This window comes from Vespula pensylvanica, chromosome 2 (assembly GCF_014466175.1).
Source record: "Vespula pensylvanica isolate Volc-1 chromosome 2, ASM1446617v1, whole genome shotgun sequence".
NCBI lineage: Eukaryota > Metazoa > Arthropoda > Insecta > Hymenoptera > Vespidae > Vespula > Vespula pensylvanica.
Genome location: NC_057686.1, coordinates 5,050,861 through 5,068,854, shown reverse-complemented (window position 1 = coordinate 5,068,854; position 17,994 = coordinate 5,050,861). Strand labels below are relative to the sequence as shown.

The following is a 17,994-nucleotide window of genomic DNA, read 5'->3' as shown; positions in this document are numbered from 1 at the left end:
CAGGCGCCTTCATCCCCCGCAAGCGCCGTCTCTTTCGTCCTCCGCTCCGATCTTCGCTCCCATTCTCATCCACCTACCCCTCTTTCTTCTCCCTCTTTCGAGTAGACTCAACGTTCGGAGGAAGAAGGAAAGAAGAGAGGGTTGATAGTTTCAGAAATTCATTTGAATCACGTGCAACGAGGACGAGTCAAGTGCAGCCGTAGTACGCGCTGTTCCGGCCGCGCGCGAGTACGCACGAGTGTGTACGCGCTAGTACGTGCTCCCTAAACAGTTTAACCTCCTACCACCACCCTCGCTACGGCAGTCAGCTATGCCGTTCTCTATTACGCACGCCCTTGCTATCTCTTTCGTTCTGCCCTTCAGACTTTCCCTCTCCTCACCCTTAGCTCTCCTTCCTTTTACCCCTAACTCCGGTGTATTCGTAATGGACACGCCACGATTGGGCGCCAAACGACGACGACGACGAGGGGTGTACCAAGCTAGAGGGATGAAGATGGCGGCGGAGAAAGAGGCAGTGTCTATGTTCGTGCGTGCTACCCCGATCGTGTACGTGCGTGAGAATGAGAAAGAGAAAGAGACCCTGTGAGAGAACCACCAAGGCTATACTATGTATGTGAGAAAAGGAGAGAGAGAGAGAGAGAGAGAGAGAGAGAGAGAGAGAGAGAGAGAGAGAGAGAAGATCTATGTGTATTCGTGCGTGTGTGTATGTGTGTGTGTGGAGAGAGCAGAGGGGCGTGGCAAGATGAATGATCGCAAGACGCGGGAGTATTGATCCCGAGGACTGTACTCTCTCCTCGGCGGAGTCCCTCTCTCTTTCTCTCTCACTCTCTCTTCGTTCTCTTCCAATCCACCCCTAGAGTGTACGTATCTGTATGCGTCCGCGTGCGTTTATGTTGTATGTGTACGTGTAATTTCCCCTTCTTCCTCCTCGTCCTTCTCTCTTTCTCTCTCTCTCTCTCTTTCTCTGTTTCGTTTCACCCTCCTCCCTTTCTCTATCCTTTTCCATGCTTCGCACCCCTGTACAGGATGGCGTGGTGGTTGGGTTCAGGGTCATGCGTGCACCCCTTTTGCTTTCTTCCTTCCTTCCTTCCTTCCTTCCTTCCTTCCTTCCTTCCTTCCTTTCATCCATCCGTTCATTCGTTCGTCCGTCCGTCCGTCAGTCCGTCAGTCTGTCCTCCATTCCTTCCTTCCTTCCTTCCTTCTTTTCATCCGCAGAGCTTGCGTAGCCGTCTGGATCGAAGTCGAGAAACCTAGAGGATACTTCTCACCCCGTATATCCAGACGGTCACCGAACAGTTCTACGACCACGAGAGATCAACGACACCAATACGACGAAGACGACATGTTCAATCGAACCGAAAACTCTCGCGTACAACGAATCTATGAATTCTCTCTGTTACTTCGATCATCTGTTCTCATCTACCTATCAGACTTCGTCTTTTACGCCTTTTACTCTCTATGCCCTTTACGCGAAATCAGGTCGAGATGAAGGACGAAAACGTAACTTAACCTTCCTTCCCATCTTCAACGATTTAACTTTCTCGGATTACACATTTTCGTATCTACGCGCGTATTTACATACGTACTGCCGTAGTACGTTCGCGCCTATTTCATTATTTTTGTCGAGTCCTATATTCCGAGTTACGTCTTCTCTACCGTCCGATTATATCGATCGGCCGGTCCGATTCCAGAAACGATCTTCTCTCCCTCGGCCCTTCTCCACCCTGTTCTCTCGTCTGTCGCAAGCAGCCTCCTCGTAATAAAGTCCCTTTTGTCCCGCGAAAGTGGATCCTATTTAAGCGATCGTTTCTGTTAAAGATATCCAGATAAAGTGGACAAACGCTATCTACGTTTTTTCTTCTCCTCTCGGCTCTCCTCGACCCCTTTTGGTAGGAGTAATTAAAGCGGCGTATCAGCGTACGAATGGAGGTCCAGTGAGAAACGTACGACTTTGTCGAACGAGAGAAAACGAGAGAAAGAGAGAGAGAGAGAGAGAGAGAGAGAGAGAGAGAGAGAGAGAAAGAGAGGAAGAGCCTAGCAATTATGTTTGCAATTTAAAAGGAACGGAGAAGGGTAGGGTGAGACGGTTCCTCGTCGCGTGCCGGTGCTATAATAATGAAGTTTTCTTTTTTCTTTTCTTTCCCCTTTTACTTTTCTTTTTTTCTTTTCTTTTATTATTTTTTCGTTTTTTTTTTTTTCGTTACCTACTTGGCGGTACAATGAGTGTCCTAGTTGGAGATTAATTTCGTCGAGATGAAAAATGAGAAAATCGTCCAACTACGTCATCAGTGTAACGCGGAGCAGGCAAAAGGGGTAAAGAAGAGAAAGGTCATTATCGGCTAGGTGTTCTTTCAAGTTTCTTCTTTTTCCTTATACAAAATAAAAGGGAAAGATTAACAGCGCGTCAAACATCTTTCTTCGTTTTCTTTTTTTCGTTTTCCAAAGAAAAACGTAACGTCACGATGGAATTGCATAAAGAGTTCTCGGTATCTTTCGAGGGGTAGTGGATTGATGTGGCTTCTCGGTACGTTCGATTTTTCTACGAGTTTCATGCGAGTACGGTTAGTACCGATCGATGACAGACCACATCGAGTAGTACGATATAATGCAGCATCGGTCATTTAGTCTACACAGTCGATGATTTCGCAGTAACATTCTACAACCTCGTGAGGCGTCGATGGCGCCACTATACGTCGTAATAACGAAATCAGTCCTTAATAACAAGCTCAACAACAATGGACACTGTTAACGAGAAAAAGTTTTTCTTCGCGGAAAAGTTTTATCGTTCTCCCACCCTCTTTCTCTTATTCCTCGAGAGTTTAGCTCTTGACGATGCAAAGTTAGAAGTCGATAAAAAGAAGCAATGACTAAGTCATAAGTAAGTACGTCCGTTAGGTCGGGAAGCCTATAGAAAGTATAGACCAGAGACTATAAACCAAAGTTAAATTCTCATCTTGCGATCGTTCACGCACGGATTACGACCCGATACCTCGGTGAACTTCCGAGTATGCTATTTAGCATGCATAATTCAACTGGTATGTAACGTAGGCGGACTTTCCATGCTTCGTTCTCTATACTACGGACAAAGAATTTTTTAAGCTTTATACGATTAACTTTGTAAGATAGTTTGATAAAGAAACGATCGCAAACGAGAATACCGTAGCCGTTTACCGATTCAACAGTTTCTCTCTTTAGGCTACGACAAAATTGATTTGCTCCGCGTAGTATTTATATCTTCCCGCGATGTTATTTTCGTTCCTTAACCGGGGCATCCGTCAAATCGACTCCATCCATTTAAGACGCTTCTAAGCTCAATGAGAAAGTAGATAATTCGTTTCCCCCGTTGGCCCGAGAGTATCTACGTACCATACGTATTTTTAAACGAGCGCTCGTCCGTTTCTCGGCCAAACAAGGGTAGGGTGTTATCGACGGTGATCGAAATGGAACGAGAGAACGAGAACGAAGAAATAAGAAAAATACGAGCGGTGGGCGAAGGAGATCAGCCCAAGGATAAGTCTGACGTCGCGGAATCGGTCGCGGCAGCACGATTTACGCCGAGTACAGGAATAACCGCCGGCAGCTCGTTTACATCGTGCTTGTAATTACGGGTCGAATGAATATAACCGCGGACTTGTAATGTGCCTTCTTCCCCGTGGCGAAATTCGAAGGAGCAAGATAAACAATGGGGAGGCAAAAGACTAGGTAAGCCGTACGCAGTTAACCGCAGCTATCGGTCGATTCGCTCGATTCCGTTCTTCTCCGACTTTCCTGGATTGATTTACGAGGGGTCGCGTGACTCGTTTACCTATCGACGTAATATATTTTTTATTAGCCGACGCACGTCCTTCAAATAAACGCGTGCTCGTGCTCGTGCTCGAGATCCTAATATCGTTCCTAAGAGAGGCTGCTGTCCCATTTTGATTTATCGCGCATATAGTCATCGCCGTGCTACATTCTCATCTCTGCTATTCGATCTCTCTCGATAATCCTACGCCGAGCGCTGTGTCCACGAAAGATTTCACAGGCTCTTCTCCTTTGCCAGCGGAAAAATGCGGATAATAAAAAGCGGAGGATAACTCGTCGACCATGAACGTACGCAGTTAGGTTGAGGTTGTACGCGTGGGGTTGAGGACTCCCCTCTTCTCTTCGTCGATCCTTCGACCCTTCGGCCACCACCCACACCATCCCTATGCCGCGGATGACAGGACGAAGAACGAAAGAAAGAAAAGGAGTCTAGTCTAAGGAAGGCGAGATCGATCAATAACAAACCATTATAGAACTTTCCCTTTCTCACGTCGATAACGATTTCTCTTCGAAGAATTTCTCTCGTTAAGTAACGTTAATTCGTTTACTTTTGGGGAAAAAAAAAAAAGTAGAAGAAGAAGTAGAAGAAGGAAGAAGGAAAAAAATAAACGCGAGAATTAGTAGAGACCAAGAAGAAAAGAGAGAATGTACGAAGCGGAGGAAGAAGACAGATCGATAGAAGCATCGGAAATTTTTTTCTTTCGGGAAACCCAGTTTCCACAACGCGATATAGACCACGCGGTCCTCTCACACATACATGCACACACATGACCGATCGTTAAGCCCCCAACCCTTTCCCGTTCCCGCTATCGAGCTTCACAACGGTGTTTTCTCATTCCCATCCCTCGTAAACCCCTCGCCTCTCTATTTCTCTGATCCCTTCCCCACCCTCTTCTCTCTTTCTCTTTCCCTCTCGTTCTCTCTCACCCCCGCTCTCTTTCTCTTCCCACTCCCACCCTACCTCCTCCTGCCCTCGAGGCAGTTTCATTAGCCGCGACGAGAACATTTGTTTCTGTCGATGCTTCGTGGCGTTTTGTAGCCTCCTCGCCTTTCCTTCTCGTTTTCACGCCTTTTCGCTCGATCTATAGCAAACTCGAGAGCTTCGAGAAGTACGCGAGAGGAAAAAAAATTTCCCTTTTACCTTGCGGCACGAGCCTCTTATGTTTTCTTCCTTTTTTTATTTCCTCCTCCTTCTTCTTTTCTTTCTCCTTCTCCTTCTTCTTCTTTTTCTTCTTCTTCTTCTTCTTCTTCTTTCCTTTTCCATTCACCTTCACGTCGATCGTAAAGAGAACAAGAGCGGTGCGTTTTAAAGACAAGAAATTTCGTCAAAGCTCGATTCCGTCCGGAGCAACTCTAGACCATCGAACTCACCTCAGCAGCTCCCAAAGCTGCTCCGCTTCTCCTCCATTGACGTATCCATCCATCTTGAGTAGTTGATACTCTCACAACAACATGCTCACGCCGGTTTCTCGAAGGGAACTTGAGCACTCGCGCACAATGTACTTCTCGATTCACCACTGACATCGTACGATATAACAATATTCTAAGATCACGATATACGGTTTTATCTCGAACAATTGATCGAGACACCTCCTTTTCAAGAACGAACAACGATATTCTACGATACGAAGTTTTCTACCGAGCCACCGTTTATACGTACGTATATACGTTCGTCATGGACGATATTAGCGACTCCGAAGCAAAGTTATATCGCTAACATCCTATATTCGCGTATGCGCGATCGTCTAAGATTTACGAGACGGTTAACTGCCTCCGAGCGAGGAATTTTCGACGTCAGGAACGGCGCTCGCCCCGGACGTTGCTCGACTTCACTTCTTCTTTTTTTTCTCCTCCTTCTCTTCCTCAACCTCTTCCTCTTTCACCTCCTCCTACTCTTCTTCTTCTTCTTCTTCTTCTTCTTCTTCTTCTTCTTCATCATCTTCATCTTCATCTTTTGCTTTATACCGACATTTTCCGAGATCCTTCGGAGTAAACGCCGACCATACGAGTCTCGTATGAATTATTATCGTCGTCATCATTATTATCATTATTATCATATTATCATCATCATTCAAAAACTATCATCCCTTTCCACCGATTCTAGAACCAATCTCCGAGAAACAATACGTAAGACGTCCTCTAAATGTCCATGTGCTTCCTTAAGGTGCCATCGAGAAAACCATGTCCGACCAACGTGGCACGTTTCCACTTGTCTCCACCGACGTATCTCACTTCCACCCACTACTTTTGACTTCCAACCAAATCGGTCTTTCCTCTCTCTCTCTTTTCTCTCTCGACATAGATAGAAAAAGAAACCATAAAAGGTATTCAAACTGCGAAGAGAGAAAGAGAAATAATAATAACAACGGAGATGATAATATCGGCAAGAGAAACGCCCGGATCCGTGCGTAAAACGTATCGCGAAGTCGTCGAGCACTGACTCCTCGATTGTCCAGTCGACTGAGCGTGAAAGGAAAGAGAAAGAGAAAGAAGAGGAAGAAGAGAAGGACAAAGAATGAAAGAAAGAGAATAGGAAGGGAGAGCTGTCTCTCCATGATGACGACGAGTCGCGAACGATAAATCCGTTTTAACGTGGCGGTCTTACGTGGTAAAGAGACGTACCGGTCTCTCTTACCGGCTCCACAGTAGACACGATTGGTCTGACCGCTGCACCCTATGCCCTCCTCCTTCTCTTCTATCTTTTTCTCTCTTACTTGGTGGAGGCGCGCTCGCGAAGAGACGGCGCGCGAGAGCACCGTTAGCTTCGGCGTCGGCGTCGGCGTCGGCGTCGGCGTCGGCGTCGGCGTCAGCGTCGGCGTCGACATCGGCCGGCGGGGGGCACCACCGAACGGGCATCGCCGTCGCCGCTGCCGCCGCCACCACCACCGTCACCACCACCACCACCATCACCATCACCATCACCACCACCACCACCACCACCACCACCGCCGCCACCGCCGGCGAACATCGACGCCGACGCCCGCGCGACACCGATCGATAGTCGCAGCCGTCGACGACGCCGCGAGAGGACGACGACGTCCGACCGCGACGTCCAAACTCCTCCTAACTTTCGATTATCCTTCCTACTCTCTCGCCTACGCTCGCCTAATATACTTTTATACGGGGTTATAGTACCTCGAGTGAGGTTACTCGTTATCCAAATTTAATGCAAAAGGATATCTCTATCTCTGTCTCTCTCTCTCTCTCTCTTTTTCTCGCGTTGTTGTATAAGTTCTACGTTTCATTCAAATATAAGTAGGTAGATGTACAAGGTATAAGAAAGAAATGGTTGTTAATGAAAATCACGTGGCGATTCGCAAATCGTGCTCTTTCTCTCTCTCTTTCGTTTCTTTTTCTTCTTCTTTTTGACCTCTCCTCCACCACCACCACCACCCTTATTCTCTTCCTCGCTCTTACTTCGTCCTTCGTCGCATACACGTACGTACGTATATACATAGCTGTCTCGCTCGAAAATTTCATTAAGACCTCGTTGAGAAGTAGCGCGCGCCAGTGAAGAATTCGTAAAACGTTATATACTAATCCTTTCGTCCCTCACGTACTTACTCTACCTACTCTAGTCAATGTACATACGCGTTGCGTGTAATGTGAACCGGATGAGGAGCTCCGTATGCGTATCCCTGTGCGAACGTATATACTTGTACACTCTGACGATACGCGAGAGATAGATAAAACGAAGAAAGAAATGAACAGAGTAGAGACAGAGACAGAGACAGAGACAGAGACAGAGAGAGAGAGAGAGAGAGAGAGAGAGAGAGAGAGAGAGAGAGAGAGAGAGAGAGAGAAAGAGAGAGAGAGAGAAAGGATATGTGTAGTAAGAATGGGAGTGAGAATGCAAGTGAAAAACGAATGAATGTGTGTGTTCGAAAAAAAAAGAAATAAGTGAGAGAAAAAGAGCTGAGAGACCGATAGATAAGAAAAGTCATCACGGTCACTGTGCACGCTACGCCGCTACGCCGTCATTCATTGATTGCATTGTAGCGTGAGGTTTGCCTTCGTGAACATACGTTGCACTACGCTGCTGCTAATGTGCACTGGATGAAAGGAAAAAAGAGGAAAAGAGAGAGAGAGAGAGAGAGACGGAGTTGAACGTAAAAGGGGGTGAAGAAAACGCCAAAAGGAGAAGTAAGGATAAAAGAAAAGTAGGTTTTCTCTCTTTCTGGTATATTTCCATTTCCTCCATTCTTTCTCTCTTTCTCTCGCGCTTTTCATTCTCGCTTTGAAACGAAGCGAAACGAGACTCGGTCGAAAATTCAACATAAAGGTACGTTCGCGTTGGTGACACGAGCGAGTGAGATCACTCACGACAGAATCAGGCTTTCTCTCCCAAAAAATAAAAAAGAAAAAAAAAAAATATATATATATCTCGAGAATGAGGATCTCACGACTCGACTACAATCGTGTGTATGTGTATGCATTTATGCATGTATGTGCATGCGTACGCGCGCGCGTGCAATTTTTTTCTAGGTCAAAAACGAATCCCGAACAAAGTAAAATAAACTTGAAATATATAAAAGCATATACACGCATATATGACGTACGTATAAGCTCTACGACGACACAGTTCTTCATAACTCGACGTATAGATACGTATTGAAGAGAAGTAAAAAACAATTTTATCAATGTGCACATATTTACCGTCGATACGAGCAACGAGATTTCGGTAAATACTCTCTCTTTTTCTCTCTTTTCCTCCCTCCCTTACCCTTCTCTTTCTCTCTCTCTCTTTTTCTCTTTTCCTCTCTATCGTATCGAATTCGAGCTTGTTGAATGTTAAGTATCACTTGAATATTTTTCTTTTCTATCGACTTTGTCAATTTATAATCGACGTCGTTTGTGAGTTTCTCGTTCACGTTAACGAGATAGAAAAAGAATGAAAAGAAATAAAGGGGAAATATAATGGAAAAAAAAAAGAAACAATATATGAGAGAGAGAAAGAGAGAGAGAGGGGAGAAAAAGGAAGAGGAAGAGAGGGAAAAGAGAAAGAAAGAAAGAAAGAAGATAGAACAGAGCGTAACATAAAAATGAATGTCGAAAGGGAGAAAGTGTAAGATAAGTCATCATGGTCAACGTGCGGCGCCACGTCACGCCACGTATTCCGTCATTCATTGATTGTATCATAGCGTAACGAGCGTACTCAGCGCGGGAGTACCGTGCACGTAAGCTCACGTGGTCGCTCAAAAGCGAGGAAAGGATGGTGGAAAGAAAAAGAGAGACGACGAAATGAAGAGAGTTAGAGAGGGGATACTATACTTTCCGTGCAGAAAGAATGACTATCGTTTTACGTATATACGTATGCGCGTTCGCTCGCTCGTCAGAGCATAATTGTTTAAGACAAATTATGAAACGAATTTAAAAAAACAAAAAGATGAATAAATAAAATGAATATATATGAAAATTGTAAAAAAAAAAACGAAAAGAAAGAATAATGAGAAGATAAAAAAAAAAGATCTTGTTGTTTTCTTTTCTCTATCTAATTTTTGCCCTTTCTCTCTCTCTTATTTCTTCTTTGTTTTATGTATCTTATTAATGTTCGATCAAAATTTCAACGAAATTCTATTTGAAAATATTTCACGTAAGCTTTTCGTATATAATTATTTCCGCGACCCTGAGTCTTAAAGCATCGCCCACCGCAGAAATGTGATTCGTTCACGTCTGGCCAGCGTAATTCCTTAATCCTATAATGAAATACAAACGTGTGCTCGAGCTATTATGCGGGCCAAACGGCCGAAGTAATAATGTGTAGGGGCGGACTAACAATGCGGACGAAATATCGCATTAAAATATTAAGTTCTTTATTCCGGACTTAGGAATCGATGGATAGCAAAATACAATTGAACGATTGTATGTATCTTGTCTTGGATCTTCTCGATACTTTTAGTAGCGTTCACGATCGTTATCGTTTTCACGAAATTCCTGACGCTTTGGCGCTTTAACTTCAATAAAGATTAGATAGTTGGAAACTAATAGAAACTTCATTAGGCGCACGCGATACATGTCGGATAAAATTGGATTTTATAAGACAGTCTGGCATTGTCGTGTGTTCTCGTTCCTTTGAAATGCCCATAGATCTTATTCCTTTGCACATTGAGGTGCTTCTTCCTCCCATCTCCCACCATCCATACCATTCGATCGACAAGAATTCTCTACATTCCTTTCCTTCTAGAGGATTTTCTGTAGCAATTTATATCGTCGGATGCCCGAAGAAAGGACCAATGGGAAAAGTTCAGAAGCGAGACAAAATGCCACTTCTTACTGAATAGAACGTGAGCACTCGCTCGAAGTACATCGAGAGAAAAGGGCAAAGAAGAGACAGAAAAAAAAAGAGAAAGAGAAAGAAAAAGAGAGAGAGAGAGAGAGAGAGAAGAGATAGAAAAAAGAAAAGAAAAATCAAAGTCGAGCATTGCCGTTTCGTTGATCTCTTTTAAGCTTACGTTATAAAGGCACAACAGGTTAGGAATAAACTTTTCGTATCGTTTTCTCTTTCGGCGAATAATAAAGACGATTGAACCACTAAAATGTTAACTTTACGATGTAAGAATCAAATAGAGAGAAATTATAAGAGAAACGAAGAAAAAGACATACACAGGGTGAATGACAAGAAACGAGAGGAATCGAGCATGGTCTAATTAAGAGACGTAAGTTTATTAAGCTTCAGGTTTAAAATAGCGGACGACACACTGCCGAGGAATGTAAGGGCAAGCCGTTTTTATTGTCAGGCGAGCCCTAAGATTAACTCGAACGAACTTTTCTACTCGGACCTTCGACGTCTTTCGAGAACAAGAATTACGTTTTAGTTGCATTTGCACGCGATCTTCCTACGGACGAAAAGATTTTAAATACGACGTGATATTTATTCCTAAGACATCACAAGATATTTCGATCGATAGAACTACTTGAACACTTCTATCGGTTGACAAAAATTTATACAAATTTTATCTTCCAAAGAATCTTCCTTTCCTCGTTTTCGGTCTTCTTCTTCATCTTTATCTCATTTTTCCTCTCTCTTACTACGCATTAGTTGAGGAAAAATTGGAACGAGACGATCGATCGGTCTTACCACGTTCTTCGTCTCGTAAAATGTAAGTGTAGTGGCAAGAAAAGAGGCGAAGCTCGAGAACGATCGATTACCGGTCGTGTCTGAATTTAGGTTAACTGAAGGACCACGAGAAAGGCCGCCAAAGAGAGAGAGAGAGAGAGAGAGAGAGAGAGAGAGAGAGAGAGAGAGAGAGAGAGAGAGAGAGAGAGAGAGAGAGAGAGAGAGAAAGAGATGTGCGAAAAAAAACCACGGGATAAAAACAGCGCGGCCCAAGAAAGAAAGAAAGAAAGAAAGAAAGAGAGAGAGAAAGCTAAATAGATATTCTCGCGAATCTTCTCTATTATTCAGGTGAACGTACTCGTTTCTTCATAAAGGATCGACATTTTTGAAGAAGGAGGTCGAAGATCATCGCTGAAAGGTCATCGATCGTACATATGTGCCTCGAATGGTATTCGACATGGATTAGCAATCTTTAATCGATAAAAGCTATTTCTCGATAAATCAAATATAATCTATCTGAGAAGTAGAGAGAGAAAGAGGGAGAGAGAGAGAGAAAGAAAAAGAATGATCATGGAGCAATGAAATTTCTAGAGAACGCATTCATTAATGACTTTACGAAATACGATAATACGGAAGAAGAAGAAGAAGAAGAAGAAGAAGAAGAAGAAGAAGAAGAAGAAGAAAAAGAAAAAGAAACAGAAGAGGAAGAAGAGTGAGAAAAGAGTGATACAGAAAGAGAAGTATCAACGTAGAAGCCACGACACCGCGAGAGTTAGGATTAAATATAACCGTAGCTCGGGCTATTTATAAAGATTAACTTGTTGGCGAGATAACGAAGGAAGAGATGGAGACAACGGCGCTAAATTGTCGCAACAATTGCGCGAGAACCGCCGGATTCCGGGGACGAAATTCTTCGTGCCACATCGAGCTTCGACCTCGTTTCGCCTACGACACCAATAACGACGAGAGAGGAGGAGAAGAATAGTCGCATCCACATCGAGTGGAAAAATCTCGTGGAATGCGATTCGAATTTATCAAATCGTTGTCTTCTCGATGTTGTCCATCTGTCTGTCTACGTTAGTTTCTATTTCTTTCAGTTTCTCTCTCTCTCTCTCTTTCTGTTTCTATGCCAATCGAATAAATCTTCCCTTCGTAAACAATCTTCGATTACTATCGAAAGATCTTAAAGATATAAGATCGACGAAGAATGATAAAGATTAGAAGGGATTAGTAAAACAACAAATAAGAATGTCGTCGATTGACCTGAAAAATCGATAGGAAGAAACGTGGCATGAGGGAGTTATTAAAAAGCAGGAGTTTCATAGCTCACGTATTACGAGCAAAGTTCATGCACCTCGAGCGTGCTTTTCCTCGACGAAGCCGAAGACGAAGACGAAGACGAAGACGAAGACGAAGACGAAGACGAAGACGAAGACGAAGACGAAGACGAAGACGAAGACGGAGACGAAAACGAAGACGGCAGCGGTGACGGCGGCAGTGGTGGAGACGGTGGTGGTAGTGGCGGAGACAACAACGACGACAACGACAACGATGGAACGCCGCATCATCTGGAATTTTATTTACACACGGCGTTCCACTACCAACGCTACTACTACACTACTATCATCACTACCACACACATACACACACAAATAATCGTGAGAGAGCGACATCGGCGCGACACGTGCTTAAAAAAAGGGAAAGAATGTTAGGCTCGTCCATTGAGAAGTCACTTTCCACATTTACACTTACCGCCTAATCGGTTGGGTCGCCGCTTCTAAAGGGAAGAAGAAAAAGAAGTGATGAGAGGATAGAGATGAAAAGAGAGAAGTGGAGAAAGACAAAAGAGAAGACGTGCTAGTGCAAGGAAGAAAGAGAAAGAGTGTGTAGGAGAGAAAGAGAGAGAGAGAGAGAGAGAGAGAATGTGTTACGACATCCTTCCCTCGTTATCGCATCCCTACCGAAGGCACCTGATAACGTACCAGCTGTGCACGCTTCTGTCCGCCACACGATGCCACTTCTCTCGGTTGCATTTACGACGAGAAGGATCGTCGATTCCGTTGCGGATATGATTAATGACGCTATCACTCTTGCTCTTCGACTAAACCACCCTCTTATCATCGATTAGCGTTATCGATTCCGACTTTAGTCGCACGTTCCTTACACTTTTGAATACTACGAAGAAATCTTACAGCTTTTCCTTCCTTCTTTATTCCTCTCTCACTCTCTCTCATTCTTTCCTATTCTTTTTCATACACACTCCGTTGCTCTTTATCTTGTTTTCTCTCATTCCTCGTCTAACTCACACGACTCGGATCATCCTTGACGATTTATCATCGCGCTCTTTTCTACCGACTATCCTTTTCTCCTCCTGAAATGTCTTCCTTGTTACTGCGAAATCCGAATCGTCGCTCTCGAGTGCAGCGAACCGTGTAAAAGAGCGAGAAGAGCAAAGAAATCGCCAAAGAAGAAGAAGAGAAAAGGGAAACCATGTACTTCTTTAAACGCTCAGCATTCGCCCTCGACGATCGTTTGTTACAGTTTTTCGACGTCTACGAGATTATTCTTTTCCGTAAATTTATTCCTCCGGCTAATAGCGCATATTTGCTCGAACGAACGAGACCTTATCTATAGGAGGTGTCTTTTTATTTTTAATAAATAATATTTATTCCTCTTCCACTTCATCGAAGGCATTACAAATACTTCCGGTAAAGTGAAACTAGTAAAAAATTAAAAGAAAGAAATTTGTCTCTAGTTATAGAAAAAAAAAAAAGAAAAAAAAAAAGAAAAAAAAAATAATGACAATAAAAATAAAAATAGGTCGATTCTCTCGCTTTCCTTAACGAAAACTCACATTTCTCCCTTTAATCGTCTTACTAATTATCTTTTTTTTTTTTCTTTCTTTCAAAAGTCAAGGTCACAGCGACGAGGGTAAGGCCAGAGAAAATAGAGGACTAAAAGCGTCGACGTTACTCCGAGATTTTTGAGACCCGAGCGTTTTTATTCGAATAAAAGCCAGTGGCATGCTTTGATCTCTGGTCCTTTGAAGGGTCGTTGAATCGACTCGAAGCTGGGGCGACGCGTTAGTTTTACGTTGCTTGTCCCACTGCCCTTATACGCGTTCGAAAATTAGCTAGATTGTTTTTTTCTCTTCTACTTCTATTTCTCTCTCTCTCTCTCTCTCTCTCTCTCTCGCTCATCATCTCCTCCCTTTCTCCTCACCCTTCCTTCATTCAGAGCATCGAAAGCGAAGCAACGAAGGGTTGCCGGTTTTCGGAGGTACGTCGAGTTGAGGAGGATGCGAATATGAAGGGTGCGTTTACACCGAATATTTCCATTTCCCGGCTATCCATCGATCCTTGACAGCCTTGTAACGCGATCAAAACTTTTCCTGTCACGATAAAATACAAGAAAGAGTCAGCTGAACGATTAGAATCGATTGTGTTACGTTAAGGACATGTAGATGCAGGTAAAGCGAGTTTTTTCTTTCTAGAAAGTACAAGCAAATTACATTAAGCGATTCGAGCGAACTACGAGAATAAATCGAACGCTGAACCCATGGCTCGAAGGTCGGCTCGAAACTTTCGAGAGACGCTACGACAAATGTGACACGCAAAAAGTGTCAAACTTAAAGCTGAACGAAGAAAAAAAAGAATGAACACGAAAGAACAAAATTCTTGTACAAAAGAAAACATTGTAATAATCGAAAAGTCGAGTTGGGAAAAATAGTCGACTTTCCTAGTCAATGACTACTTCCTTGGGATATATTTCCTTAGAATTTCATCGAAGGACACCGCGCGAGGGCATCGTCCTCCTCGTCACTTTGTAACGTTAATTAACGTTCGGATTATTAATTCGGGGATAAGAAGATAGTTATCGATATCTTTCATCGTTCGGTATTCCCTTTCCCACGTTCCCGATGAGAAAGATTATACAAGATTTCTAACGTCAAAGGGCGACGCGGTCATTGGCTGGATATAGGAATTTGTCTCTGGTACGAGACGCTCCTGTAATTAGCCACGATCGATGGATGAAAGGAGAAAAGAGAAAGAAAGACAGAAAGAAAAAGAAAGAAAGAGAGAGAGAGAGAGAGAGAAAAAGAGAAAGAGAGAGAAGAAAAAAAGAAAAAGGAAAAAGAAGAGGAGGGAGAGTGCCGTTTGACTCGTCATTGTGTGTGGTGTTGGAAAAAGAGTTGGGTAACGAGCGAGAAAAGGAGAAGGATGGAAAGAAGGAAAGAAAGAACGAAAGAACGAAGGAAAAAGCTAGCTGAAGAAAAAAGTGAGTGAGAGCAGGAGAGAGAGAGAGAGAGGGAGAGAGGGAGAGGGAGAGAGTAAGAGGGGTAGGGGGCATAGTTCGCGCTCGGTGCTCCTTGCTCGTTAGTCACGGCCTCGTCTTTATGAATGGGTTCGTTCGTGGCTTACGAGGAATCGTACTATCTCTACTACAACCATTCTCCTGGTCTCTCTCTTTCTGCAACAGGGTGTCAGCCGTCCTCCTCCACGCCTACTCCGCCGTCTCCTCCTTCTCCTCCTCGAGGGAGTCGCTTGAAACCCCTTACACAGAGAGAGTCACCGACAATGGAAGGCGGTCGCGAATCGATCGTCTACCTCGTCGCCGGCGCCGACTACGCGCGGTAACGTATTTCGCGTTTTTACGAGGAACGAAGGGAGCGAGAGAACGAGAGGGATGGAAGGAAAAAAAATAAATAAAAATAAAAGTGAAAATAATAAAATAAATAAAAAGAAGAAAACTAAAAATAAATTCGGAGAGAGAAATTATTTCGAGAATAAATGAATGAACGAACGAACGAACGAATGAATGAATGGATCGATGGATGGATGGATGGATGGATGGATGGATGAATCGGAACGCCTAAATTCGAAGTAATTTTTCTTATCAACGTTGTGATCTCGTCAACGTGTGATCAAACGGGATGGAGGAGCATAAAAATGATAAAAAAGAAAGAACGAACGAGAGAACGACTGGTGGACCGTCGAAATGTGAAAAGTTCATTAGCCAGCGACTTTCTCGAATCGCCGATATAAGAATCAGAAGAGCCGAAATATTGTGAGAGCTATCGCGCTTAGGGCGCGGCTGATTCTCGTCTCTTCGGCAGGGACGCGAACGCAAAGGAAGGAGACGAAAGACGCGAGGAAGAGGAAGAGGAGATGGCGGAGAAGGAGGAGAAAGAGGAGGACGAGGAGGATGAGGATGAGGATGAGGAGAAGGTGAAGAGAGGAGAGAAAAGAGGAGGCGTTTATCATTCGTATCGCAGGCCTACTTTGGACCGCGCAGCCTTTTGCGCAGCCTTTTGCCTCTTAGGAGGTCTGCTCGTTCTCCGTAACTAGAAGAGCGAGAGCGAATGAGAAGGAGGTGGTGAAGAAGGAGGAGGAGGAGGAGGAGGAGGAGGAGGAGGAGGAGAAGGTAGAAGAGGAGGAAGAGGAGAGGAGGGAGCCGTCGGTCGCGGGAGAAGACGAGGGGTAACGGAGAGGGAGGGAGGAGGGAGGGAGAAAGGGAAGGAGGGCTGGATGGTATTCGAGGAATGTCATGTAATAATCGGGCGGCCATTTGAGCGTCCGTTTTGACGACAGGCGGCGCCACTGCTCGACTCGCTCGCTTGCTCGCGCGCGCGCCAAGGAGCCTGTCCGAAGGGAGAGAAAGAGAAAGAGGGAGAGGGGGAGAGAAAGAGAGAGAGAGAGAGGGAGAGGGAGAGAGAGAGAAGTTATGGCTAAGCCTCGTGGCAACGATCGCCGACGATGAACCCCTCTCGACGGGTCCTCTCCCACCCCCCCCCTCTCTCTCTCTGTCTCATTCTCTTGCTCTCTCCTCAGCGTGGGCCATCGATTATGCGCCGCGAAATTAAGCGCGATAACTTTTCGACGACGAGAGGGCATTCGTGCTTACTCAAAAGGGTGCGAGAAAGTAAAGAAAATTTTTTCTACTCCCCCGACTAAGGTTGTATCCACCACGTGAATTCCAGCATCTACGATCTCGCGATGCTGCCCGAACTAAAGAAAGATAAGCCATATAGATATTAGATACGTTACGTCGCGTATAACGAGGATTGTTAAAAAGATCGATATCATATTTACAACATGATCGTATGCGGGTCACTCGGTCACGAATACGGGCAAAGTGGTACTTCCGAGAACGTAAAATCCATTTGAGTGTGAGCTACGAAGCTCAAACGCGAGTTCTCTGTTTCGGGACGATTTGGGAAAAATAATGAGATGATGAAATGGGAATTAAATAAGTAAAATAAATCGTTTTAATGTAACACGGCGACAGGCCGGTGTTAAGGACGAGAGGAAAGAAGGAAGGAAGGAAAGGGTGAAACGGTGGTTTAAAAAAGGGCTGCGGGGTAGGGGATCGAAGCTTAAAACGGGGCAAGGAACGAGAGAAAAAAAACCGGTATTTTTGCGTCGAGCACCAAGGGGTGCATTTCGTTGCGATTATAAAAGGCAGGGCAACCCCCGGTGTGTCTAGACGACGTGGCCTCCTATCAAAAACAGACCACCGAATTGAAAAGCTCGAAAGGGCAAGGAACTCGTCACAATGCCAAGAAATTAAAGTTTCTCTATATATCCACCTATACTCGTTCTTCGAGCACTCACTCGTTTTTTCTTTCTCTCTCTCACTCTTTCCTATTCTACTTTTTCTTACTCGTCCACGCTGCGACTCTAGTCCTCTCGATGTTAAATTCGACGTTGTGCGAGGGGTAAGGAATAAAAAGAAAAAGAAAAAGAAGAAGAAGAAGAAGAGATTACCTCGCGCGGAATAGACGAAGCTCGTACTTCTCCTTTCGGAAACGTTCTCAAGGGTCTTTAACGCTCAGAACGTAGGAAATTTTCGATGATCGTCGTGAAAAGTCGCACGTTAGATCCGACAAATCGCGTCGTTTCGCACGGAAATTACAGACGGAAAGCATCGACACTCGAGAAACGTCCGACCCGGTAGCTGTCACCGCCAGTCCCTGAATAATTTACATAATCGCGGCTGATTACCAGCAGTTACCAGGGCTCCCATACGTATCTACTCGTTGCCGCGCGACATCGACGTCGTGGTATATCCTTGAAGAATCCCATAAACGATTTCTTAACGCCTCGGTTTCATAGAATCGTCGATTTTTAAGT

At 44.4% G+C, this 17,994-nt stretch overlaps 1 protein-coding gene across 5 annotated transcripts in view; it reads right to left on the bottom strand.

Moving 5' to 3' along the window:
• LOC122637984 (serine/threonine-protein phosphatase 4 regulatory subunit 1-like) overlaps positions 1–17,994 on the bottom strand; it is a 114,289-nt gene that overhangs the window by 93,550 nt on the left and 2,745 nt on the right. The window contains exons 1-2 of one of the 5 annotated variants that reach the window (XM_043830569.1): positions 5,176–5,380; positions 4,946–5,072 (exon numbers count right to left, since the gene is read on the bottom strand). The exons of 2 other annotated variants lie outside the window; for them this stretch is intronic. In XM_043830569.1, coding sequence (XP_043686504.1) covers positions 4,946–5,072; positions 5,176–5,328 — 280 coding nt within the window. In that variant the 5' untranslated portion in view covers positions 5,329–5,380. Of the gene's footprint in view, positions 1–4,945; positions 5,073–5,175; positions 5,381–17,994 lie in introns of those variants that run through there. 2 more of the 5 variants (XM_043830568.1, XM_043830567.1) reach the window with 2 other exon arrangements.